Raw genomic sequence first — 27,926 nt, forward strand, 5'->3', positions numbered from 1 at the left:
GATAAAACCCAGTAAACCATGAAGAAACCCTTGTCGACCACTGAGTGATAGTCCCGAAGGCTTGTCAGGGAATCTACTTGGGGACTTCACATTATGACAGGAGTAAAGTAGCGAGGAATAGACACACTTAGTTCATGTCTAGCTCTGCCACTTGTTCACGCTGTGAGCTTGGGAAGGTGCAGCCCCCTCTCTGGCCTCAATTTTCTCATCAACAAAATGGGCATAAAAATAGTTCCAACCGCACAGTTTAATAATGCCCAGTAGCTTGATTGGGCAATGATTTCTCGTTATGAGGCAGAAGGTCTCTAATTATAATCAGAAGAGGTGGAGGTTTGCTAATTGCATTAATTCATTGATTCAGCTAGCATTTATTGAGCACCGACTGTGTGTCAGGCACTGTTTTGGGCACCAAGAACATGGCAGAGAGCAAGACAAACTTCCCTGCCCTTGGGAAGCCTATAGTCTATTGGGGGAAATGGACAAGAGACAACTACTTATGTAAAATGCCAGGTGCTATAAAGAAAAATAGAGCAGGAAAAGAGCAAGAAAAGGAATCTATTTAAATGGGCAGTCAGAGCAGGCTTCCCGGAGGAGGTGGCATTTGAACAGAAACAGGGAGTGCACCGTGCAGAGATCCAGGAAAGAGAGTTCCAGGCTGAGTGAATAGTCAGAGCAAAGGCAGGAACTGGGTGTGTTTGAGGAGCAGGGAGGAGGCCTGTGTGACAGAAACACAGAGATGGAGGGGCAGAGCGGAAGGGGGTGAGGGCAGGGAGGTGACAGAGGCAGATCACGCAGGGCCTCGTGGACCGTGGGGAGGGCTTTGGCTTTTGTTCTGAGTACGTGGGAGCCATGGAGGGTTCTGGGCAGAGGACGGATCTAAATGACTGAGGTGTGCACAGGCGCCCTGTGGTGGCTGTTGGAGTAAGGGTGGGAGCGGAGACCAGGGAGGAGGTGTGTGGGTCCAATGAGCGATGGTGGAGGATGGACCCGGAAGGTGCTGGAACGTAGTTTGGTTCTGAATGATGTTAATAGTGGGTGGATCCACCATTGTCCTGAGGGAGGACAATTTCAGCTGCCTGGATCCTCTAGCTGTGGCTCTTCCTGACCTTCCCTTTCTACCTGTGGCTGCAGCTGGGTCCCCCTCATAGGGACCCACATTGCAGATCCCAGTCAGGCGGCTTCTTGGCTGTGGGGCTACAAGCTCAGATGCCTACATGGCCAGCAGGTAACTCAAGGGAGAGAGGGCACACTCTGGCCAACAGGAGTGACCCCCACACCTCCTCCAGGAAGGGGACAATATTCACTCAGCTCAGCCACACATGCCACGTTTGAGGACAGATCCAGCACGACCAGATCTCTGGATTTTTCAAGAGAAGCCCCCAATTCAGATTAGCAATGGAAAATATTTTGATTTTTTTTTTTGGTGGCTGCCTGGTATGAGGATCCAAATCCTTGACCTTGGTGGTATCAACACCACACTCTAAGCAACTGAGCTAACTGGCCAGCCCTATTTTGATGTTTTTAAAAGCCAAAGCCACCAGTAAGATTTGAACGTCATCGCTATTCTTAAGGAAGAAAAGGTCCCCATCCTGGATGCGGACTCTTGTCCCAAACCCTGTGCTGTGTTTCTCAGCCCCCCCCCACAGCTGAAATATATGCCAGTTTTCTGTCTGTGTTAGTTTCCTGGGGAGCCATAACAAATCGCCACAAGCTTGGTGGCTTCAAACAACACATATTTCTTCTCTTATTGTTCTGGAGACCAGAAGTCAGATTTCAAGATATCAGCAGGGCCCTGATCCTTCCAAAGTCTCTCAGGGAGAATTCCTCCTTGCTTCTGATGGCTCCTGGCATCCCTTGGCTTGTGGCTACATCGCTCCAATTGCTGTCTCCTCCTTCCTCATATGGCCGTCTCCTCTCTGTGTCCAAATGTCCCTCTCCTTTCTCTTATAAAGACACCAGACAGGTCTGGCTGGTTAGCTCATTTGGTTAGAGTGTGGTGTCGTAACACCAAGGTCAAGGGTTCAGATCCCCTTACCAGCCAGCCTCCCCGCCAAAAAAGAAAAGACACTAGATATTGGCTTTAAGAGCTATCCTAAATCCAGGGTAAGGCTGGCTGGTTAGCTCAGTTGGTTAGAGCATGGTGCTGAAAACCCCAAGGTCCAGGGTTCAATCTGTGTGCCAGCCAGCTGCCAAGAAAAGAAAGAAAGCAAGCAAGAAAGAAAAACAATCCAGGATAATTTAATCTGTAGATCCTTAATGAATGACATCTGTGAACACCCTATTTCCAAATAAGGTCACATTCTGGAGCTGCGGGTGGACTTGAATGTTGAGTGTGCAGGGTGGAGACATGATTAGACCCACCACAATGCCAGAGCAATCAGAGCTGGAGAAGACATTCTGCAGGGAGGACTCTTCCCACCGGGAGGACTTCCATTCCTGCTCCTTTTCTTTATTTATTTTATGATGGTAAAATACACCTAACAAAAAACTTACCATCTTTACTGTTTTTGCGTGTACAGTTCAGCAGCATTGAGTACATTCTCACTGCTGTTCAGCTGTCACCACCGTCATCTCCAGAACTTCCTCATCTTCCCAAACTGACACTCTGTCCCCATTAAACACTCACTCCCCATCCCCCGCCCCAGCCCCTGGCACCCACCATTCTGCTTTCTGTCTCTATGAATTTGATGACTCTAGGGACCTTCTATAAGTGGGATTATACAGTATTTGTCTTTTTGTGACCAGTGTGTATGCCACTGAGGGGCTGGCCTGTGGCTCACTTGGAAGAGCATGCCGCTGACAACACCAAGTCAAGGGTTAAGATCCCCTTACTGGTCATCTTTAAAAAAAAAAAAAAAATGCCGGGCCGGCCCGTGGCTCACTCGGGAGAGTGCGGTGCTGATAACACCAAGGCCACGGGTTCAGATCCTATTAGGGATGGCCGGTTCGCTCACTGGCTGAGCGTGGTGCTGACAACACCAAGCCAAGGGTTGAGATCCCCTTACTGGTCATCTTTAAAAAAAAAAAAAGCCACTGAATTGTGTCATTTCCCCCCACCCCCCAAATTCATATGTTGAAATCCTGATCCTCACTACCTCAGAATGTGGTTGTATTTGGAGAAAGCATCTTAAAAGAGGTAATTAAGGTTAAAGGAGGTCATTGGGGTGGCCCTAACCCAATACAACTGGTGAGTCACCTTAAGCCAGGTGAGTGCCTTGGCTTAAGTCACTTGAACAGTCACTGGGGACACCAGGATCTGAACAAAGTATTAGGGCCCAACCCCCTGACGATACCACTTCCCTCAATGAATCCCAACAAACTCCATATTTCTATGGTTGTTTGTGAAAGACCAAAATGTTTCTGCTTTTATGGAGGGCAGTGAATGATTTTTTAAAAATTGAGGTGAAGTTCACATAACGTGAAATTAACCATTTTAAAGTGTACAATTCAGCCCCATTTAGTACATATACACTGTTGTGCAGCCACGGCCACTATCTAGTTCCAGAACATTTTCATCATCCCCAAAGGAAACCCTGTGCCCCATAAGCAGTCCCTTCCTGTTCTCTCCTCAGCCCCTGGCAACCACTAATCTTTCTGTCTCTACCGATTTGCCCAGTCTGGGCATTTCATGTAAATGCAATCATATAATACATGGCCTTTTGCAACTGCCTTCTTTCACTTCTTTCAAACAGCATAACGTTTTGGAGGTTCCTCTATGTCGTGGCATGTGTCAGGGTTTCACTCCTTTTTATGGCTGGGTGGTATTCCATTGTATGGACATACCACCATGTGTTTATCCATTCACCTGCTGATGGACGTTTGGGTTGTTTTCACTTCTGGCTATTTTTATGCTGCTGTGAGCATGATAGTACACGTTTTTGTTTGAGTACATGGTGTCAATTCTTTTTTAATGAATTCTACATTCATTTCTCAGCATCTGCGTATTTCTTCCACTAGTTGATCCATCCGTATTTAACCAGTTCCTTTTGAAGGGCATTGGGTTGTTTTCAATCATTTGCCAACTTAAATGAGGCTTAAGAGCAGGTGTTGGCAAAACTATGTCCTGCCACCTGTTCCTGTAAATAACGAAAACATTTTATATTGTAAAGAACATTTTATTGCAACACAGCCATGCCTGTTCATGTACATATATTTACATATGTTCATTTAGACACATTTGCATATGTTTATCTAAATATATTTGCACATGTTCGTTTACATATATTTACATATTGTTCATTTGGGTATTTTCTATGGCAGAGTCCCGACAGAGATGGTATGGTCCACAAAGCTGAAAACATTTACTCCCTGGTGCTTTTCAGAAGATTTGAGTAAATTTGTAGTAGACATTCCTAGAAGGAGAAACATTCCCCATAAGCTTTAAAAAGTCTCCTCTGTCGTTGTTTCAGTTCCACCCTGAGACGTTAGAGGTGCAAAATCCCTGAAAGCTATTTATGAGCTTTTCAATGTGTTTAACTGAGAGACCTGAGGAATGTGGGATGGGAACGGTCTTGGCTGCCCTGGGAACAGCTGACCAGTTGAAAGAAGAAATTATAAGCTGGTTGGTTAGCTCAGTTGGTTAGAGAGTGGTGTTACAACACCAAGGTCAAGGGTTTGAATCCCCATACCGGCCAGCCACCAAAAAAAAGAGAGAGGAAATTATAACCAGAAACTTACATGCCAGCAAGAACAGAAGCCCCCTAGAGGAGTGTCGCCTGCGCTCACTGGTCTGGAGGCCACTTGCTGCTGCTGTACTCCACCAGAACCCCCCAGCCCTACAGAGTCAACACCCCAAGACCCTCTGTTCTGTTGGGCTCATTGCTGGCTGAGCATGCCTCATGGCTGAGTATTTTGAATATCATCAAAAATTTCTTGGTGCTACTTAATCTTACTCCTTTTATTTCTGAAAGCTAAGATTCTGCTGGGCTGAAGGGGTAGAAATTTTGGATCTTTATGTGGTAACAAATAAGAACCTGGGAAAGCAGCAAGTGCCCCAACAGGACAGGGGCCTCTCTGTCCCCCCCCACTCAGTGCCTCTCAACTCACAGTCCCTCTGCACACAGAGCACCAAAGCTTAACCTTAAACCAGAATGTGAGCACAGGGAAACAAATGGAATTTTAAAAAACAACCAGCCAAATAAAAAAATCCCCAATGGTGGAAATGCTATCTGCTCCCTTTTCATTTGGTAGCAATCGCCATCATGATCCTCTACTGTCATGTCAAAGATTTCAGCCCTTGATGCCACAACCTGGTGGCACTTCTGTGCTCATCTGCAGTGATGGCTGAGGTCCATGCCTGGGAACTCCCAGAGCAATCAATGCCAAGGGTGTGGAGCATCCTCTGCAAGGACAGGCACCTTTCTCTTGTGCGCTCCAGACTTTTCTGTTGGTTGGTGGATTCTGATTTGCCACTCTCTACCCCAATGATTGTTACTAAAATACCTTAAACCATACAAAGTCCCTTGTCAGGGGTGGACCCAGGTTCTGTGAGGCCTAAACAAACAAATACATCATTGCTGCAAATTTTACATGTGCCATCAGCCCAGCCAACCTACCTCTGAGACCCTCTCAGACCTTGAAGAGCGTGTGAAAGTTTAGGTGTCATTCATTTCCTGGTGAATCCACCTGGGTCCAGCCCCATTGTTCCTGTTGACAACAAATACATGAATTTAAGGAGAGTTCATAGACCGATATGAGTTTCTGACCTAAATACTCTGTGTATATGTGTATGTGTATTCAAGACATTCTATTTTCTTGGAAATCATGTTTTTTAAAAAGATCTCCTAAAATAGAAGGAAGGAGACCAAGCATGTGGAGAAACAAATATCTCAACACATCTAAGTTCTGCTATTAAGGAAGTACTGGAGTGGCTCTTCTCTTCTTTGTACAATGGTATGTAAATGCCCTCCTGACAGCTCTCCACTTTTCCAGAAGCTTTGAACTGTTACTGATGGACTACACCGTTTTTCTGCATGTTTTTGGCCAAATGTTTTTGCATTTGTAATTCGCCGATGACCGTGTGATTCTGTCTCTTCGCATCAATTCAGTGTGTGGGGGGTTCTGGGGCGAGGGGGACTTGTCCCTGCTTCATTTTCTCACGCTGACGGGCTGAGAGGTGGCACGGTGGGGGGCGGGGGAGGGTGGGGAGAGGGACACGGGCACATTTAGATTGTCTGGTCCGCAGACTCCACAGTCGCCGCCGGGAAGAGCGGGCTCCCGTATCCGCCCCCGCTCCAGCACTTAGGGCCGCGCTTCCACTGACGACCGCCAGGTGACGCGCGAGGCCGGGACCTGGGCGGAGGCCGTGCAGTGAAGCGGAGCCTCGGAGGGGCGGGGCCTCGGGGCGGGGCCTCGGAGGGGCGGGGCGCCCGCAGCACGTGGAGGCTCCTCCTTTCCCGCCGTTCCCCGCCCCCCAGGGCCTGCTCCCACGTCCGCGCCGCCCTCTGCCTCCCACCGAGGCCGGTTGTATCTGCCTCTCACTTTCCCGCCCTTCTTTGTGCTGCCACCTCCCCACCCTACTTTTCTCCATGCCTCTTAGCATCCCGGTTTCCATTCCCACCCTCCTTTGTATCCCCCTTTTCTCCACCCACCTTTGCAGCCTACATTTTCCCATGCTGCCTTGCACCCCATGCTTGCGTCTCTATTTTCGGGTCCTCAGCCCCTGGCTCTGAGGCTCCTTATTTCAAATGACCTTTTAGAGAAAGGCCTGGAAGGACACACTCCAAACTGTGAACGTGGCTTGTGGTCCAGGGAGGAGGGAGTCACTCTGCCATAAACATCTTGCTTAGTTCTACATGTTCCAAGAAGCAGGCGACCTAACCAACATTCGTTAATGTGTAAGCTATTTTCTCCCTTTTGAACCGACTCCCACTCCTCCAGCCATCCAGGACCTGGGCACAGACGGACCCCAGTCTGTAGTAGGAGTGGGGAGACGGGGGGCATGATGGGCTACATAGGGGCTTCAGGATCTGGTCCTGGGGGCCTTCCTTGCCCACGTGCAGGTTTTTTACCCTGAAATGGCCACCATGTCTCTGTCTTCAAGAAAAGCCCAGTGACTGATGAGACACAGCTCAAGGACAGTTGAGCTGAGCAGGCCTCAGATGGAGAAAGGACAAGCTCTCTACTTCTCATGTTCCTCCCCCGCTGTTACTCTTGGACTTCAAAGCCCAGCCTTGGCCTTGCTTCCTGTGTGGCCTCAGACAAGTTCCTTGGCCTCTCTGAGTCCTGTAAGAAGGATGGGCTAAGTGTGGTCCCCGCCTTGGAAGGGCCCAGTGGCTTGTAGCTAGATTCCTGTGTCCTAGAACCTCTTGATTCATTCCACACTAGTTTCTTGAGTACCTGCTGTGCCAGACATTGGAGACTCAGCTGTGTGTAAGACAGCCCAGGTCTCTGCTCTCCCAGAGCCCCCAGTGTAGCAGGGGATGCCAATTTTACACTTGGTCATGGTGCCCACAGGACCCTGGTGGCATCTGGGGGTACCAGGAGAGCATACCATGCCTCTTCTCCATCCCCATTGTGGCCTATTTGGAGGATGAGGAGCCGACAGGGGGCAGTTTGGGACCCCTGCTTCCCTGGTGCCATGAGCCTTGCTCCAGCATCCGATTATGATGTGACAGAGGCTTATGACTGAGGTGGGGCAGCTGTTGGGCAGCCCCGGGAGACGATCAGGCTGCCGGGAGAGAGAGGGGCAGAGCAAGTCAGCTCTGTGCCCCTACCACAGACCTCTGTCATCTTGGGAAACAGCAGCCCAGGGGTTTAGGAAGATGCTTTAGGGCACCCCAGTCTGGCCAACATGGCTGAAATGCACACTCCATATTCTTCCTTGAAGAAACTGTTACATGTATTCAATGGCTTCGTGGCTGTAAGTATGTCACCACCCAGGCCCTGGGACTTTGCAGCCCTGCCTCCACGGGCTTTCCCTGAAAGACAGAAATAAGCTGATCCAAATTGACATCCAGATCTGCGATCCCCAGGGAAGAAGGAGGGATGTAGGGCATTCTGATGAGGGGCAGGGTACATGGGGAACAGGCGTAGGCGCCGATCAACCCAGAGCTGGTGAAATCAAGCACAGATGAGTGTGATTTGGGGGACCCCAGAATGATGCTGAAAGAGCTTGGCTCTTAGTTACATCCTGCAGATTTGCAAAACCCACGTTGTTTGGGGAGGTCAGGAGGCAGTGGTTATTTTCTTGATCTTTTAAATGTTTCAAAACATTATTTTTCTTACTATGAAAGTAATCTGAAATGTGCATTGTTAAAGAAGTAATGGTTTTCACTATAGAGCAGTATAAGGAAAGGCTGCCAGGAAAGAGAAGGAAATTAAATATCTCTTCTCATCTTGTCACCTGAATTGTAACATTTTGATGGGAATTAAAGGAGATGATGCATTTAAAGAGCTTATGCCTGTCATGATGTCATTGCTTAATAAATATCATCATCACCTTTGCCATCATGATCATCCTTATATCCTTCCAGGATTTCCTTTTTTTTTTTTTTTGGCAGCTGGCCAGTAAGGGGATCTGAATCCTTCACCTTGGTGTTACCAACACTGTGCTGGAACCAAGTGAGCTAACTGGCCAGCCCTAGACTTTTCTATATATCTTTTAAAAACAGCAGAACAAACATGCTAGTGCTTTACAATCCACTTTTAAGAAACACATTAAAGCCTTAAAAACATCTTTATGTGTCAATAAACTTTCTCCTACAATAGGGGTCAGCAGGCTACACTTGCCTGAGTTATGTGTACAGCTGCTTTTAAGCTACACCAGCAGAACTGAGTAATTTCACCAGACTCCTTATGACCTGCAAAGGCCACAATATCTGAAGCTCTCCAGAAAAAAAATTTTCAACACTTGTCCTACAATGTCATTTAAAATGACTGTCTAGGGGGGCTGGCTGGATAGCTCAGTTGGTTAGAGCATGGTGCCGATAACACCAAGGTTCAGGTTCAGATCCCCACACGGGCCAGTCACTAAAAAACAAACAAACAAAAAATATCTAGGATCCCATTGGACAGTTGTGCCATGATTTCTTTACCCAATCTGAATTATTGGTTACTTTAGTTATTTTTAAAGTTTTGTTCTTATAAAAACACTGGAAAAAACCATTCATGTGCATCTTGGTCCTGAGGCACATCTGTGACTATTTTCCTTAGGCTGAATATCTAGATGTGGAATCTCTGGATAAAGGGTTTTACCTTAAAGGGCAAGACCTTTAAGGTTTTAAGTATGAATTACAAAGTGTCCTTGTGCCCCACCAAAACAAAACAAAACAAAACAGAAATAAGTTTGTTGCCCAGCAGCAACTTATGAGAATATTTCCGCATCTTCGCCAGCTCTGGGTATTATCATTTTTTGAACACTTTTGCTTATTTTATTGCTTTGCTTTGCTTCCCTGACCCTGGGAGAGTTGTGTTTGTACACAACTGACAGACTATTATTTTTCCTTTCTGATTTCTGTTCTGTAGATGTCTGGCATGATCCTCATTTGCCTGGGCATTGGTGTCAGGTGTAGAGGGGCTGCCCTGATGAGGGTCCTTGGATTGCCCTCCACGTACCTCCATCACATTGGCTACCTGTGCCTGGTAATTGGGTGCATCACAATACTGCTTGGCATTGCTGGCTGGTATGGAGCTACTAAAGAAAGCAGAGGCACTCTCTTGTTTGTAAGTTAGATCTGCACACAGACCACCAAACTGCCCCCCTTGTATGAATCCTTCATTGTATGTTATGAGCACCTTTTTTTAGCATCCCCTAATTCAACAGTGTTTATGGCATCTTATTTGATGGCAACAGATACATCCATCTTTTCCTTTCTGATGTATCTTATATCAAACCCTTTCCCTACCCAAAGTTGTAAATTATATTATTCTAGGCTTTCTTCCTATAATTTTTTAAAACTTTGTTTATTTATTGCAGCTGGCCAGTAAGGGGATCCAAACCTGTGACCTTGTCATGTGCTCTAATCGACTGTCTTCCCATAATTTTAAGTCTTGGTTTCTCACTTTTCACTCTTCAGCCTTTGGGAGTTTAATTGCGTGTGTGGTGTGAGGTAGGGATCTTATCTGATTTTTTTTTCAGTTGGGTGACACACTTTGCCACGTATTGAGTGGCCCATCCAGTCCTTCCCTGTCACACTAGTTTCCATTGTGCTGGTGTCTGTCCTGGGTGTGCTGCTCTGTTCCATTGGCCCATGTGCCTGTCTTTCACCAACACAGCACTGTTGTAATTGCCATACATGTATAAGTTCATGTTCAAGTAGATAGCCATGAAAATTTCCAGCATGATCATGCTATGGCATGTCATAGAGTTTATTTCTTACTCATTCTCACATATAGTCACGACTCAGCATAACATCTCCCCAAAGTTCAGCCCTCAGTTTCCCCAACCCATTTCCCTCCGTCTGTTAGTCTGGCCCCTTAGGATCTTGTCTGAGTGGATTACCCCACCCTAGGTTTCATCTGTCTCCAGCGTATTGTTTTCCTTCCTCTCTATGTTGCCACAAAACTCTGATTGTTTCAATTTGAGGGTTTCAGGGCCGGCCCGTGGCTCACTCGGGAGAGTGCGGTGCTGATAATATCAAGGCCACAGGTTCGGATCCCATATAGGGCCGGCTGGTGGCTCACTTGGGAGAGTGTGGTGCTGACAACACCAAGTCAAGGGTTAAGATCCCCTTGCTGGTCATCTTTAAAAAAAAAAAAAAAAAAAAAGACAACTCGAGGGTTTCAGGGAGATCATATGCTATTCATCTCCCAGAGCATGGGTGATCCTGATGGTTAAATGCACCCATCCCTGAAGCTCCATCATCTTTTGTTTTCTTTCTTAATTACTTCATTCAACAAATATTTGTTGGGGTGGATGGTTAGCTCACCGGTCAAGTGTGGTGCTGATGACACCAAGGTCAAGGGTTTGGGTCCCCTTATCAGCTAGCCACCAATTAAAAATTTTTTTGTTGTTGACCAGGCCCTGTGCCTGCAGTACTTCATTTTAGCTTCTCTCTGATGTGGACACCATTTCATCCATAGTTTAACTTGGAGAAATCCAAGACTCCTCTCTTTCACACCCCACATCCAATCCATTGGCAAATTCCATCGGTTTTACTCTCAGCATCTGTGCTTCCAAAGCCTCCCCAGACCTCACTCAGGAAAGCAGTTTTTGATGGTGTTGGGAGCCACAGAGGGGTCTAAGCCCCAACTCAGGTGCTCACAGGGGTCCTCTGGTGGCTGTGAAGGGAACAGAGTGTGGGAGTAAAGGGGTTGGACCCAGGTGGGGCCACGAAGTCCCACGATGAGAAATGGGGCACATTTGGGGTAGATTCTGAAGGTGGAGCTCGTAGGACTTACTGACGCCTGGATGTCTGTCGTCTGGCATCTAGAGTCACTCAGTCACCCAGGGGCACTCTCTGTTACACACGCCATCAGTCTGGGTATCCACCACCTCTAAGTCCTGCCGCCACGTGTGCCCCGTGGGCTGTTCACTGCGTTACTCTCTCTGCTTGTCAAGGTGGGATAAGCCCAGCCATCGGCCAGTCTGGCGACTTAAAGCCTGAATGAGCAAACACATTTTAATAATAATGAAGGGCATAGATGGGAATAGACGAAAGGGGAAGGCTGGCCGGTTAGCTCAGTTGGTTAGAGCGCGGTGTAGAGCGCGGTGTTGATAACACCAAGGTCAAGGGTTCGGGTCCCTGGCCAGCCCCCAATAATAGGGGGTGGGGGGAGGAGCCTGGAGCTTTCTTCGCCTCATGCAGCCTTGAGGGGCTCCCTTCAACCCACGAGACCCCCTGAGCTGGTCCCACCCCCCACATTATACGGATGGGGAAACTGAGCCCCAGAGAGGGAAGCGGTCTGGTCTCTCAGAGATGCATAACTGCAAGACCTCCCCTCTGCTTGCCGCATTTGCCATTGTCTTCCACCATGCATGGGAATTTTATTGGAAAAATAAGCCAGCAAATGTTATTTCCCTCTGACAACCACCAACCTGTCACTGGCATCACCCCTTCAGTCCCTGTCTGAGGTGTGTTGTCGCTGCTCCTCCTCCCTATGTCGCTCCTGCTTCTCCACCGGCCCCTGCTCTCTGCACACAACCCCTTTATACCATCAGCCGGAAGTCCCCTCTTAGGCCTCCTGACATGGGGACCCAGCTAGCAGCTCCCCCAGGTATGCCACTACCAGCATTCTTGACCTCCGACCATGCAGGAAAGCGACCCTGGGACAAATAAACACCAGCCCCCCAGCCCCACCCCAGGCGTGAGTTCTTTCCAACTGGAGAGGCCAGGGTGGCCTGGGATGGGGTGGGGGTGGGGGGACCGTGACAGTCCCCTCCCCTGCACGGTGCCAGGCGGGGACGCGGCTGAGCGGGCTCCCAGCCCCTCTCCGTCCCCTCTGTGTCTTCCAGTGTTTCCTGTTCATGGTTGTCATTCTCATCGTGGAAATCATGGTTGCCGCGGTGGTCCTCCTCTTCTTCCCAACTGTAAGTTCGCCGCTGCTTCTGCCGCTCAGCGATAGAAAGAAACAGAAGCAAAAGAAGCCCCGCCCCCGCCCCCACCCCCGTCCCCGTCCCCGTCCCCACGCTCCGGGCCCGCCGGCTCCTGGAGATCCGGTGATCGAGGGACCCTCGGGTCCCTTGGACGGGACGTGCCTCCAGAGATGGGGCGACAAGCTAAAAGCCTCAGGCTTCTCCAAACACCGCAAGAAACCTGCCGGGTTCACCTACACCGTGTTTGGTGAGGGGAGAGGGGGAGGGGGCTGGAAAAGCATTTTGAAATGTGTCTGAAATAGAGGGCCGTTGAGCAAAATCCATCAAATGCCAGAAGCTTGGGCACTTCGACCCAACAATCCCATGTCTGGGAATTATCCGAGGATGTCCTTGCTCGTGTGCAGAATAACCTCCAGGCAGGGTGTACAAAAGATTGCAAAGAGCCCAGAGAGCAGGATTGGGGGCTTAGGGAAGTTATAATCCATCCACACAATGTAGTCTTATCCGCACCTGTTTGTGCACGAGAGACTGCGGTCCTCAGTGGCTCCCCCCAGTGGCTGACCCGAGACAGGGATTCAAGGGCATGTAGAGGCTGGCTGGTAGCTCAGATGGTTAGAGCGCGGTGTTACAACACCAAGGTCAAGGGCTCAGATCCCCCATACTGGCCAGCTGCCTAAAAAAAAAAGGCACGTGGTTTATTTGGGAGGTGATCCCAGGAAGCACTGATAGGGGACAGGGGAAGCGAGGCATGCCCCGAAAGGTGACACTGGGCTGCTGGGGATATCTAGGATGCAGTGTAGAACATGCACCTAAGTTTTTTCACTACAGTGCTGTGAGGACTGGGGTGTTGATCGACTCACTCCTATCAGTTGTTGGTTGAGGGCTGCTTCCCCAGGCACACAGGCTCAGAGGCTACAGCAACTGGAATGACAAAGGCCACAGGTTTATGGGCAGGGCACAAGAGCACCTACCTACTGGTCTGCGGGGTTGGCAGGGGGTTGGGAGGTGGAGAACGCCTGCTACTCTTGCTAAAAACAGCCAGATGCAGACCGATGAGTGCAGAATAAAACAAGGAGGAAAATCATGAAAATATCCTTGGCTTTGAAATATGTAGAATATCTCTTTGGGGACACAGGAAACAGTCATCGGCGTGGAGTGGGAAGAACTTTTTGGCTGGGAGAAAAAGGTGGGAGGGAGATTTTTTGTTGTCTGCCCTTCTGGGCTCCGTCAGTTTTGAGCCACGTGACCATATCACCTCTTCGGGGGGGAAAATATGTTTTTAAACCTTTATTTTAAAAATAGAAAATTAAAATTCCCCTTTATGTGCAGAGAGATTGGTGACGATGATATTCAAGTCTTTAATCGAGTTATAGCCAAATCGTGGGTGTAACCGGTTTGTGGGCGATTCAAAAGAGTAGATGATTCAAATTCGTTTGTGATGGGTACAGCCAGATGCGCTTGGCTCCAGACCCACGCTCTTCTCTGTGTCCCTTTCTTGGAGCCGATGGTAGCCTGTGTCCTCCCCTAGCGCAGACCCATGAGCTGAGGGTGGGAAAAATGAGAGATGCAGAAGGGAAGCCCCCACTTCCCCACTGTATCCCCAAGAAACCTCACCCGATGGGTCACCCTTCCTAGTTTGTGTGCTAATTACTTCCTATCTCATTTGCGAGGTTCAAGAGGTGGCCTTGGAACACAACCTCGTGACCCTGAGGAAGAATTACAGAGGTTACAATGAACCAGATGACTATTCTACACAATGGAATGTGGTCATGGAGAACGTGAGGCTCACTTTTTAAAACATTTGTGGTAAAATATACACAGCATGAAATTTACCATCTTTACCATTTTTGAGCATACAGGTCAGCAGCATCAAGACATGCACATTCCTGGGCTGGCCGGTCAGCTCACTCGGCTAGAGCATGGTGCTGATAACACCAAGGTCAAGGTTGTGGATCCCCACACTGGCCTGCTGCCAAAATAAACAAAAAAACAAGACATTCACATTGCTGTGCACCCATCACCACCACCCATCCCTAGAACTTTCTCATCTTCCCAAACCCAAACTCTGTCTTCATTAAACAGTCACTCCCCATCCCCCTCCCCAGCCCCTGGCACCCAGATTCTGTCTCTATGAATCTGACGACTCTAGGGACCTCCTACGAGTAGAATCATACATTTGCCTGTTCCGACTGACTTATTCCACTGAGCATAATATCTTCAAGGTTCATCCATGTGGCAGTGTGTCAATTTCCTTCCTTTGTAAGGCTGAGTAATATCCTTTGTATAGATGCCCTGCCTTTTTTTTGGTGGCTGGCCCATGCGGGATCTGAACCCTTGACCTTGGTGTTATCTGCACCACACTGTAACCAAGTGAGCTAACCAGCCGGCCTCTTCTCCTACCTTTTGGCTCTTGTGGTATGGATCATGCTGCTATGGACTTGGTGTGCAAATATCTGACCGAGTGCCTGCTGTCACTTCTTTTGGGCATATGCCCAGAAGTGAATCTGTTTGCTGGATCATATAGTAATTCTATGTTTAATATGTTGAGGAATTTCCAGACTCTTTTTCCACAGTGGGTGGCTGTACCATTTTCCATTCCCACCAACAATGCATAAGGATTCCAATTTCTCCACATCTTTGCCAACATTTGTCATTGTTTTTTTGTTTGGTTTTTGTTTTTTTATAATTGCCACCCTCATGGGTGTGGAGGGGTGAAACTCTCATCTTGATCCTTGGTATTTAAGGATCAGCCACAAAAGGACCAGCCTCCATGTGTCATCTAAATTCTTGGGGCAGGCAGTTGAGGACAGCCAGAGAGGATTTGGAAAGGAAAAACCGTGGCTTGTTTACAGAAGCATTTTATATCTGAGTCCTGGGTCCAGGAGCTACTGTGGCATCCTGGTCCTGCTTTGAAGGGGACGTGTGATGGGGAATAATGCTTGTCTGCATCCTGATTTTGGCTTCTCATGAGATGGTAGAGAATGTCTCTCATTTATTCATAGAGTCTTTCAACTAATATTTATTGAGCACCTACTATGTGCCAGGTAGAACTCAGGGACCTGGGGGGACAGTAGGGCACACAAAAAAATCCTCATCCCTGTGATACTGACACTTGAGTAAGGAGATGAACTAGAAGCCAATTAAGTACGGGTTGGCTGGTTAGCTCGGTTGTTTAGGGCATGGTGCCAATAACACCAAGGTCAAGGGTTCGGATCCCCATACCGGCCAGCTGCCAGAAAAAAATAAAATAAAATAAACCTTGGTACCAAGGGTGAAGGGTACTATGAAGAAAAACAAGCAAGGAAAAGACATAGAGACTGAGGGTTTTATTTGCTCTTACATGCTGTTTGTCACCCATTTTTAGCATACGGTAGGATGGCCTTTCCTGCTCCCTTGTAGTTAGTCAAGGGTCATGTGATGAATTTTAGCCAGTGAATTGTGAGTGGAATTGATGTGTGTACTTCCGGGCTGGATCATTTAATTGGCCAGTGCAGGGCCCTCCAGAGCTCTCAACACAACGATGGAACATTCTAGATGGCGGCTGCTTCATCAGCCTGGGTCTCTCTCTGCGTGACTTTGAGAAGCAGAGTTTCCTGCCAAGTTGTGATGGGCAGGTAGTGCGAGTGAGAAATGAACTACTGAGATCGAGGGGCTCTTTGTCACTGCTGCATAACTCAGCCCAGCCTGGCTGATCCAGTGGTTGTGGATAATTTAGAAAGAGTTGTCAAGGCAGGCCTTTCTGAAGATGGACAATTTGAATAGAGACCTGAATGAAGTCAGGGAGGGAACCATACAGATATTTGGAGGAAGAGCATTCCAGAAAGAGGAAGCAGCCTGTACAAAGGCCCTGAGGCTGGAGCTTGCTGTGTGTTTGAGGAACAGCAAAGAAACCAGCGTGAAGAAAGGGGAAAGCTGCAGGGAGGGGAGGAACAGCAAAGAAACCAGTGTGAAGAAAGGGGAAAGCTGCAGGGAGGGGAGGGCAGGGAGGTGACGGAGGCAGGTTGTGCAGGGCCTTGTGGGTTACGGTGAGGAGTTCAGCTTTTACCCTGAGGACGAGGGAAGTCATGGAAGGTTCTGAGCCACCATGGGATGGTGTAAGGGGGCGTTTAGCACAGAACCTGGAATATTGTGACTGCTCTAGATGGTAGCCATGGTGACCACGATTTCTATTATTATTATTTCTTTTTCTTTTTTCTTTTTGGCAGCTGGGCACTATGGGGATCTGAACCGTTGACCTTGGTGTTATCAGCACCACGCTCTAACCAGCTGAGCTAACCGGCCAGCCCAATTTCTATTATTTTTTATTATTTTATTATTTGAAAGGGAGTCTTCAAGTGTTTCTTCTCCTCTCTGCAGCTTAAGTGCTGTGGGGTGAATAACTACACAGATTTTTCTGGCTCTTCCTTTGAAATGACGACCGGCCACTCCTACCCCAGGGGCTGCTGTAAATCCATCGGAACCGCAGCCTGTGATGGGCGCAACGTGTCCACCCATGTCATCTACCAAGAGGTAACCTGAGATTTTGTTGTGTGTCACCTCAACAGAACCCAAGGACTGGTGACTTTTGTAAAAATTTCTTATTTGTGGGAAGTCCGGCAAAGGTGGCTGGGGAAGAAAGCAATTAACTCTAAAAAAGTGTTCAGCTCATTTTGACAACACAGTCTTGGGGAGTTAGGGCTACCCTTCCCATTTCAAAGATGGGGAAACTGAGACTCAGGGATGAGATGTGACTGGTTCAAGGTCTCTTGGCTTTGGCAGAGTTGGGATTTAAATCCACATTGGCCTGAGTCCTTTACCTGGGCCACGCTGCTTGCTCTCAGGCACCTTAAACTGCAGCAATAATGATTAAAAGGGATAATCCTAATAAGACTGCCAGCCAGGTGACCAAGCTTTCACATTGTGAGTTTTATCACGTCACACCCCTCGAGGTGGGGATGACTCTTCTCTTGTTTTGCAGATGAGGAAACTGAGGCACAGAGAGGTTTCCCATGGCCAGGGAGTGGTGGAGATGGGTTTCAAGCCCCACCTCCAGCTTCCTCTTAACTGATCTCTGAGGAAATAATATGAATCATTCATTTATTGGCACTGAATGGCTTCTGCTGGGAGCCAGTCCCTGTGGAGAATCAGCCAGGCCAAGTCCCAAGCCGGGGCCTCAGAGACAGACATGGGCCACACACTGGCCCACTGGACCCTGCACAACCTGCCTGTCACCTCCTGACATCCTGTCCCCCTTGCTCACTCCACTCCAGCCACACTGGCCTCCTTACTACTGCTCAAAAAGACCAGCCCCATGCCAGCCTCAGGGCCATTGCACAGGCTGTTTCCTCTGCTTGGAACAATCTTCCCCCAAATGTCTTCCTAACTCACTCTTTCAAGTCTGTGCTCAAATGTCACTTCCTCGGTGAGTCTGTTCCTGACTCCTGTCTGTAAAAGTATCCCCCATCCTGACTGTCACACTCCATCTTTGTACCCTGCAGTGGCTTTGCAGCATCTATTGCCACCGGACAGCGTGATCTCTCAGCTTGTTATCAACTGTCTTCCCCACTCAAATAGCACGAGGGCATGAATTTATGTGTTTTATACTGCCTGGCACACAATAAGCACTTAATAAATACCTGTTATGTGAAGGGGGCACTGAACAGTGACAACAGCAAGCTCATGGCAGCCCAAACTTCCAGAAGCAAGACATGCCAGTGGCCTAGAATGAGAGGCAGCCCAGTGACCACAGGAAGAAGGGTGACAGACCCACCGCCTGCAGGTGGCTGCCCTGCCCACCCACTTCATCTGGTCTCCTGATCTCTCTGAGCCTCGGTTCTTTCCCCTATAAAATGAAGAAAAGCATAGTATCCACCTTATGGGGTTGTAGTGAGAAATGAGTGAGCAAATACAGTAAAGGGCTGAGAAGCTGCTGAACACATGTCGGCCCTTCTGTTCATATGTAAAGAGCACTCGGAAATAACTAGCACTTACTGAACGCTGGCTATGGGTCAGGCCACTGCCATGTACTTTGTGTAGATTCTTTTAATTTTCACAAAAATCTTGTGAGGCAGATCCAGTGGGTCCCCTTTCTAGATGAGCAATCCAAGGTACAGAGTGGTATAGTGACTTCTCCAAGGCCACACAACTAGTAGTAACCCAGGATGTCTGGCCACACTTGAACATCAGCACAGCTGGGTAGAGAGGAGTGAGTGGTACGCTATGGTGGGGGGTTGGGTTGGGATGGGGGGCCAGAAAAGATGCTGGCATGGGAGCCACACCCTTGTGGCTTCGTTCCCTTCTCTTCTCTGAATCAGAATGGAGTCTGGGTGGCCCGAAGTGTGGGGGTTGATTGGGACTAGGATTCCATGAGCCCCTAACCAGCTCCTGCTTGCTTTGATATTTGTGTTCTCAGGGCTGTTTCCCCAAGCTCCTGAAAATAACCAAGACTCAGAGCTTCACCCTGAGTGGGGGCTCGCTGGGGGCAGCAATAATGCAGGTAAGACCCAGCCTCTCTGGGACACATCAAGCTTATTTATTAAGCACCTACTGTGTGCCTAACATTCTTCTGGGCACCAGGGACACAGAAGTGAACCAAAGACAAAAATCCCTGCCATGGTGAAGCTGACGTTCTAGTGGGGGAGACAGATAATAATTTCAGGTACAGATACTTGCTGGGAAGGAAGTAAAACAGGGTGAGAGGAGAGGGGAGGGAATCAGGAAGGACCTCGCTAAGTAGGTGACATTTGACCAGCCACCTGAGGAGGTGAGAGAAAGCCTTGTGAGTATGGGGAAGGCATAGGGAACTGCTGGTGCAAAGGTCCTGAGGCAGGGATAAGCTTGACTTATTCAAGGACTAGCAGGGAAGCCCCTGTGGCTGGAGCAGAGTGAGCAAGAAGGCAGGTGACAGTGGGGCATTGATGGGGGCAGACTGTTCAGGGCCTTGTGGGCCACAGGGAGGGGTCTGGCTTTATTCTGAGTATGATGGGAAGCCTTTAGAAGCTTTTTTTTTTTTTTTAAACTTTTTCTTTATGCATTTTTGGATTGTTTTGCTTTTTTTTTTTTTTTTTTTTGTGACTGGTAAGGGGATCGCAACCCTTGGCTTGGTGTCGTCCGCACCGCGCTCAGCCAGTGAGCACACCAGCCATCCCTATATAGGATCCGAACCCGTTGCGCTCCCAGCACTGCACTCTCCCAAGTGAGCCACCGGGTCGGCCCTAGAAGCATTTTAACATTCTTTTTTTTACCCCACAAACTTTATTGAGGACCTACGGTGTGTCAGTCACTTTTTTGTAGGCACTGGGGATACAGCCATGAACTAAACATACAGAAATCCCTGCCCTGATGGAGCCGACGTTCTAATCAGCAGGACACACAAAAAACATGATTTTGTTAAATTGGGAAATATGTGATAGTGATAAGTGTTAAAGCGTCCTGGGAAGAGGACAGGGAGGTCAGTTTTAGGAGGGAGGTCTCTTCAACAGTTCACTTAGAAAGGGGGGAAGGCATGAGGGTGTTGGGGGTCTCTGCCCTGATTCAAGAGAGAAACAGAACTGCTGCACTCCAGGGATATGCCCTCTCCACTCAGCTAATGAACCTGACCTTCACTTAGCTGGTAGAGGGCCTGAGTGGGCAAGAGCTGGGGATCGGGACTCCAGTCCTGGTTATGTCATTCATCAGATCTCTAAGGATGGCTCAGGACCTCTGCCTTCCTGATTTGGAAAATGAGCTTCCAGTGGTTTGTTGTGAGGCATAGAGGAGGTGAAGTATGTCAGAGGCTTTGCACCGTGTCCTGCCCACAGCAAGTATGAACTGATTCTGGGAAGCTGTTTCATCAGCTTTAGAGAAGGAGACACAAGGAGGCAGTGGCTGAAAAGTGATGAGTCACCATTCATCACTAGAGAGGCTTGAAGACTATTATGGGAATGCTATGTACAAAAGCTATCTTATTTTCAAACACTGTCCAAAGAAAAGATTGTTGCCAAGGAGAGTCCAGCCCAGGCAGGACCCAGGGAGAAGGAACTAACCAAAAAAACAGTGCAGTAAATGAAAGCTCTTTTCAATTACACTGGCCCTGATTTTTACAGCATCCAGACTTGTAAAAATAGAATAAATTGTGGAATATTCTTAAAGCAAATGTACTTCACAGGGCCTGGTTTTCCAAAGCCTTGCAGTTTCAAATATTGACCTTGCAGAGGACTGGAAATTTTCCTCAGGCTATAAAGTCTCTGGTGTAAGATAAAGATTTGTGGCACAGCAAGGTTGCTGGTTCAAGGACAGACTAGTTACTGATTGTTATGTAAAGATACTGGAAAATTTCTGTAGGAGAAGGAATGTTTGCTAAGATCAAGCTTTTGTTGGTGGATCACTTAATTGTCTAATGGAATGTCATCTGACTTGTTTCACTGAAAGTTACCAGCGTATATTGTTAAACTATAATCCCACCTATGTTCTCTTCCTGTAACTTCCTGGTCTGGAAAATAAATGCAGGAAGAGAACCCCAATTCGGGGTTAATTTCCCAAGGAAGGGATGGCTCTCGCTTGAGGGTTCCGTGAGATTAACCACTTCGGGGTCTCTCACTGCTCAGAAGAGATGCGCTTTGAGTAATCCTTTGCATCTCTGTCACCCAGGGGAAGAGGGGTGACAAATCCGTGGGGGGCAAAGCAACAATGAATTATGGGTGTCATGTGCAGAATGGATGAAGCAATAAGTATTGGTAATTGGTTATTGCCCAACATTTAAAAAAAAAAGGTTTCCCTTTTGAAAAAGAAAACCCCTTATGTCAACCACTAAGCTAACCAAACAGAGAATTCAGTGGCCACATACAATGAAGAATACAGACTTTACAGATTTGGTCCCCAAAAGTCACTAAACAAACAGTAGCAACAACAGCAACACCACCACCAAACAGCAACAGAGAAAACCTTAGGGGAAGGGAAAATCTGATTTCCAGATTTGCCACATTATAGTATTTTTTAAAATTTTATTTATTATTATTATTTTACATTCTAAGATGTTGTTAAGCAGTGGGAGGGGGAGAAGGATGGGCGCAGAAGAACGGAGGTAGGAGTGGAGGGTGGGGCTGGCCTGGTCGCAGATGGGGGGGCGTGGGTGAGGCCATCACCCACCACCCTCAGCTTGGGAGCCCAGGGGGCTTCCAGCAGTGGTGCAGTCCTCACCAGGCCGGACACATAGTATTTAAATGTTTAGTTTTCAACAAAAAATTTCAAGACATACAAAGAAATAGGAAAATGTGACCTATACACGGAAGAAAAGCAAACCACAGAAACTGTCCCTGAGGAAGCCCAGATGTTAGATTTAGTAGACAAATATTTTAAATCAGCTATTATAAATATGTACAAAAGGGCTGGCCCGTGGCTCAGTCAGGAGAGTGCGGTGCTGATAACAACAAGGCTACAGGTTCACATCCCTATATAGGGATGGCCGGTTGTTCACTTTGGAGAGCGTGGTGGTGACAACACCAAGTCAAGGGTTGAGATCCCCTTACCAGTCATCTTTAAAAAAAAAAAAAAAAAATAAATAAATAAATAAATAAATAAATATGTACAAAGACCAAAAGGGAACTGTGTCTGAAGGACTTGGGAGAGTGTGGTGCTGGTAATGCCAAGGTCATGAGTTCAGATCCCTGTACTGGCCAGCCCTCCCTTCGCGCCCTCTGAGAAAAAACTAAAGGAAAGTATGAGAATGATGTCTCATGAGGTAAAGAAGATGAGGATAAAGAGGATTAAAAAATAATCAAACATAAATTCTGGCATTAAAATGTACAATAATTGAAATGAAAATTTCACTAGAAGGGTCCAGCAACAAATTTAAGCTGGCAGAAGAATCAGTGAACCTGAAGATGGGTCAATGGAGATTATCCAGTCTGAGGAACAAAAAGAAAAAGAGTTAAGAAAACTGTACAGAGCCTCAGAGACCTATGGGGCACCATCAAGCATACCAGCATATGTATATAGTAGGGATTCCAGAAGGGGAAGAGAAAAAGAAAAAGGCAGAAAGAACATTTGAAGGAATAATGGCCCTAAATTCCCCAAATTTGATGAAAAACGTGAATCTACACATCCAGGAAGCTGAATAAACTCCAAGTAGAATAAATGTAAAAGGATCCACACCTAGACATAGCATAATCAAACTATCAAAAGAAAAACGCACAGATTTTTTTTTTTTTTTTTCTGGCAGCTGGCCGGTATGAGGATCTGAACCCTTGACCGTGGTGTCACAAGGCTGTGCTGTAACCAACCAAGCTGACTAGCCAGCCACAAGGCAGGGACTCTTGAAAGCATCAAGACAGAAGCAACGCATCATCTACAAGTTATGCTCAATAAAATAAACAAATCATTTCTCATCAGAAACCAAGGAGGCCAAAAGCAGTGGGATGACGTATTCAAATGCTGAAAGAAAGACATCTGTCAACTAAGAATTCTATATCCAGCAAAACTACCCTTCACAAGTGAAGGAGAAATTAAGACATTTCCAGATTGAAAAAAAAAAACAAAAACAAGAGAAGTAATTACTAGCTAGCAGATCTGCCCCCACCAAAAATACTAAAGGGTATCCTTCAGGCTGAAATGAAGGACAGAAGACATTAACTTTATTTACTTATTTATTTTACAAACACTTTATGGATAAGGAAGAAGATTAAATGCTCTTATCAAATGACAGAGCTTGGAAGTTTGGATTAAAAAACCATGGTGATTCCACATTGTATTGGCATTTAAAAAAAACTGTGATCAAACTAGATGCAGTCTATGAGAAACATACTTTAGATTCAAAGACACAAATGTACCGAGAGTAAAAGGATGGGAAGAGGGAGCTAAAGTAGCTATGCTAATATCAGACAAAAATTCTTACTAGAGACAAAAAAGGACATTTTATAATGATGAGTGTAAATTCATTAGGAAGTCATAATAATTATAAACATATAATATATACATATAAATGTAAAATATAAATGAATATAACACAAAAATATAAACATATGTGCACCTAAAACCAGAGCTCCAGAATAAATGAAGCAAAAACTGATGGAATTAAAGGGAGAATAGACAATTCAACAATAATAGTCGGAAACTTTAATATCCCGCTTTCAATAGAATAGAACAACTATGTAGATCAACAAGGAAACAAGATATAAACGCACTCTAACCTGACTAGACCTAACAGACATCTATAAAACATTCCACCCAACAACAGCAGAACACACATTCTTCTCAAGTGCACATGGATCATTCTTCAGAATAGATCATATGTTAGGTCATAAAACAAGCCTCAAAAAATTAAAAGGATTAAAATAATATAAAATATGTTCTTGGACCACAATGGAATGAAGTTTGAAATCAATAACATGAAATTATTTGGGAAACTTACAAAAATGTGAAAATTAGACAACATACTGCTACCTAACCAATGTGTAAAAGAAGAAATCACAAGGGAAACTAGAAAATTTTGACATGAATGAAAATGAAAATGCATCATACCAAAACTTATAACATGCAGCTAAAGCAGTGCTTAGAGGGAAACATATAGCTGTAAATGCCTGCATTTAAAAAAAGAAGAAGGGCCGGCCTGTGGCTCACTCGGGGGAGTGTGGTGCTGATAACACCAAGGCCACGGATTTGGATCCCTATATACGGATGGCCGGTTAGCTCACTGGAGAACGTGGTGATGATAACACCAAGTCAAGGGTTGGGATCCCCTTACCAGTCATCTTTTAGGAAAAAAAAGAAAAAAAAAAAAAGGACATTAATGAAAAATCCACAGCCTAACATCATCCTTAATTGTAAAAGACTGTGTGCTTTCCCCCTAAAGTCAGGAACAATACAAGGATGTCTACTCTTGCCACTTCTATTCAGCAGTGTATTGGAGGTGCTAGCTAGAGCAATTAGGCCAGAAAAAGAAATAAAAGGCATCCAGATTAGAAAGGAAGTAGGAAAACTGTCTCTATTGACAGATGACATGATCTTTTATATAGGAAATCCTAAGGAATACACACACACACGCACACACACAATTAGTACAAATTCAGAAAGGATGCAGGATTTAAGAGCAATATACAAAAATCAAGGAATCAAGGGATGGCCTGTTAGCTCAGTTGGTTAGAGTACAGTGTTGGTAAACCAAGGTGAAGGATTCAGGTTCCCCTACTGGCCAGCCACCAAAACAAACAAACAAACAAACAAACAAACAAACAAAAAAAACCCAAAAAAACCTCACCACCAACAAAAATCAGTCGTATTTCTATACACTAACAATGAACACTACAGAAATGAAGAAAACAGTTCCATTTACAATAGCATCTAAAAGAAAAAAAAATTTTTAGAATAAATTTAACAAAACAGGTGCAAAACTTGTGCACTGAAAACTGCAAAACTCTGTTGAAAGAAATTAAAGAAGATCTAAATAAATGGAGAGACATCCCATGGTCATGGCTTGGAAGACATATTAAGATGGCAATAGTGACCAAACTGACGTACAGATTCAATGTAATCTCTATAAAAATCCCAGGTGGCTTTTTGTGCAGAAATTGACATGCAGATCCCAAATTTATACGAAAATGCAAGGGACCCGGAATAGCAAAATCAATCTTGAAAAAGAACAAAGTTGGAGGACTCACATTTCCAATTTCAAAACTTACTACAAAGCTACAGTAATGAAGACAGTATGGTACTGGTATAAGGATACACATATTGATCAACGAGATAGAATTAATGTCTGGAAATAAACCGTTATACTTACGGTCAATTGATTTTTGACAAAGATGCTAAGATAATTCAAAGGGAAGAGAGTAGTCTTTTCAACAAATGGTGCTGGAATAACTGGATACTCATTTGCAAAAGAATGAAGTTGGACTCCTACCTTACATCATATTAGAAAATGAACTTAAAATGGATCCGAAACCAAATGTATGAACTAAAACTATAAAACTCCTCGAAGAAAAAGGAGGAGTAAATCTTAGTGACCTTGGATTAGGTGATGGTTTCCTATAAATGACATCAAAGAACAAACGACGATACAAAAAATAGATAAATGGACTTCATTAAAATGAAAAACTTTTGTGTTTCAAGGGATACCAGGAAGGAAAGATAATTCATGGCACGGGAAAAATTATTTGCCCATCAGATAACTATGAAGGACTTGTATCCGGACTATATAAAGAATTCTTACATCTCAATAAAAAGACAAACTGTATGCTATGTGAATATCTTAATAGTTATTATTTAAAAAAAATTCTCCATGTCTTTGAGTCTCCAGGAAGTTTTTCTCATGTGCTTCCCCCATATTGACTATCAACAAAGACGTGGTGTCTCTTTTGCACATCTCCAGCTCCCAGAGGGTCCTTTGGGGCCTCCTTTGCTGAGGCACGAGCAGGGGTCAGTGAAATGACAGATCTGAGGCACCGAGCAACGTGGGGAGCTTTTACTTCTCTCAGGCCTGAAGGATCTAGGAAGGGGGAGTGAAGAGGGAAAGAGCCAAGAAAGAGGGGCCATCTGCCTACAGCCATGTTCACGGGGTACTCAAGAGGGAGTGGGGAGGAAATACCCCGACCTTTCCTCCTCCTGCCCGCCCATCTCCTCCCGCTGCTTCCATTTGGCCAAACCTACCCGGAAGTCGGCGCAGGTGGTTCTGGGAATTGTAGTCCGCAGGTCCCGGGGGCGAGCCCTAGAGGACAGGGAGGATCTGGATACCCCCCACCCCGTAACTCTGGTTTGATTCTGGTTTGGAGGTCTCTAGCATTGTTTCAATGTTTCTTTCTTCTCCCGTTTCAGCTGCCGGGAATTCTTGCCACCTTGCTGCTGTTCGTCAAGCTGGGCTGACGCGCAGATCTGCAGAGGACAGGACACCTGGGCCCACCTGGCTGCTGGAGCTGTGGTCTCATTTTTATTTCTCTGTGGCACTCACTGCTTTTGGAGGGGAGATTGATAATAAAAGATTCAGGACACCCTTGTCCATTCTGACTTCTTTCTTCTTAGTTTTAGTTTTCATACTGGTTAGCAATGATTTTAGCTCGAAATACTTTAATGGGATAGTGTGTCTTTTGTCATACAACTTTCCTATTTGTAATTACTTGGCGAAAAATCTGGAACGTTCATAAAAGCCAAGAGAATCCGTCCAAAGAAACCCCCATATACCCATCACCTGGATTCGACAACACCAAGATTTTGACATATTTGTTTTATCTATCCCCTCTTTACCTTGATGAAGTTTTACTATTATTATTAATTTCTTTGTTTGTTTTTGGTTTTGGTGGCTGGCCAGTGCGGCCATCTAAACCGTGACCTTGGTGTTTATAAGGCTCACTCTAAACAACTGAGCTAACTGACCAGCCATTACTATTCTTTTTAATTGACAAATCATAATTGTATATATTTGTGGGGTACAATGTGATGTTTTCTATATGTAGACCATATGGAATGATTAAATCAAGCTCATTAGCATATCCATCACCTCATTTTTTTGTGTTGAGATATTTTGATAAAGTATTTTGAAACGAATCCCAGTCAATGTCATTTCCCCCTTCACACTTGAGTACACATCTTTAAAAATATATTTGTTTGTGTTCACAACCATAACGCCATTACCACACGTAAGACAATTAACAGCCATTACTTGGCATCGTCTAATACCTAAGCCATCATCAAATTTTCCCAGTTAGCCCAAAATTTCTTTTTACATTTGGTTCCTCTGAATCAGAGAAAAGGTTTCTCTGAATCCAGACAAGGTCCACACATCACCTTTGATTGTTATGTCTCTCAAATACCTTTTGATATAGTCCAGTAGTTCTCAAATTGAAGCATGCATGAGAATCTTCTGGATGGCTTGTTAAAACCTAGGTATCTAGGCCCCACCTACAGAGCTTCTGACTCAGATCTGGAGTGGGACCCAGGAATCTGCATTCCTAACGAGTTCCAAGCAGTGCTGATGCTGCTGGTCTGGGGAACACACTTTGAGAACCATTGATCTAGGCTCCTCCTCCTCTTTCATTCCTCCTTCCTTTGACTTGTTGCAGAAAGAGTGTGAAATGCTGAAGGAATGCCATGCTGTCAGGTTAGGGCCATAGGTAATTGTCTTGCTAAGTGACCACGCCAATTGTCTGGTTAGGCAATTCATAACTAAAACCAAAATGTTTCATTATTTTAGTTGTACCAAGTTTCCATTTATATTGTCAGGGCTAGGGCTCAGACCCTTCAAACCCATTGTACAGACTGGGTCACCAGACCCCTTCACATGCCAGGCTGGGTCACCAGACCTTTCACATGCAGGTCCATGCTAGGTAATTGGGAAAGATCCCAGGAGCCATTGGCAGATGACAGGAGCTCAGTTCTCAGCAGCAGCAGCAGCAGCAGCAGCAGCAGCAGCAGCAGCAGCAGCAGCAGCAGCAGCAGAAGCAGCAGCAGCAGCAGCAGCAGAAGCAGCAGCAGAAGCAGCAGCAGAAGCAGCAGAAGCAGCAGCAGC

General features: G+C 46.1%; 1 protein-coding gene across 2 annotated transcripts; it reads left to right on the forward strand.

Moving 5' to 3' along the window:
• Positions 1-7,792: 7,792 nt before the first annotated feature.
• TSPAN16 (tetraspanin 16) lies at positions 7,793-26,287 on the forward strand. Of its 2 annotated transcripts, XM_063108982.1 has the most exons (7): positions 7,793-7,861; positions 9,466-9,663; positions 12,395-12,469; positions 14,146-14,253; positions 16,832-16,984; positions 18,867-18,950; positions 26,240-26,287. In XM_063108982.1, exons 1-7 carry the CDS (start codon positions 7,793-7,795, stop codon positions 26,285-26,287), a joined length of 735 nt encoding a protein of 244 aa, XP_062965052.1. The 2 variants fall into 2 exon arrangements, with proteins under 2 accessions (XP_062965052.1, XP_062965053.1); XM_063108983.1 differs by lacking the exon at positions 12,395-12,469.
• Positions 26,288-27,926: the final 1,639 nt, after the last annotated feature.

This window comes from Cynocephalus volans, chromosome 10 (genome assembly GCF_027409185.1).
Source record: "Cynocephalus volans isolate mCynVol1 chromosome 10, mCynVol1.pri, whole genome shotgun sequence".
NCBI classification, from domain to species: Eukaryota; Metazoa; Chordata; class Mammalia; order Dermoptera; family Cynocephalidae; genus Cynocephalus; species Cynocephalus volans.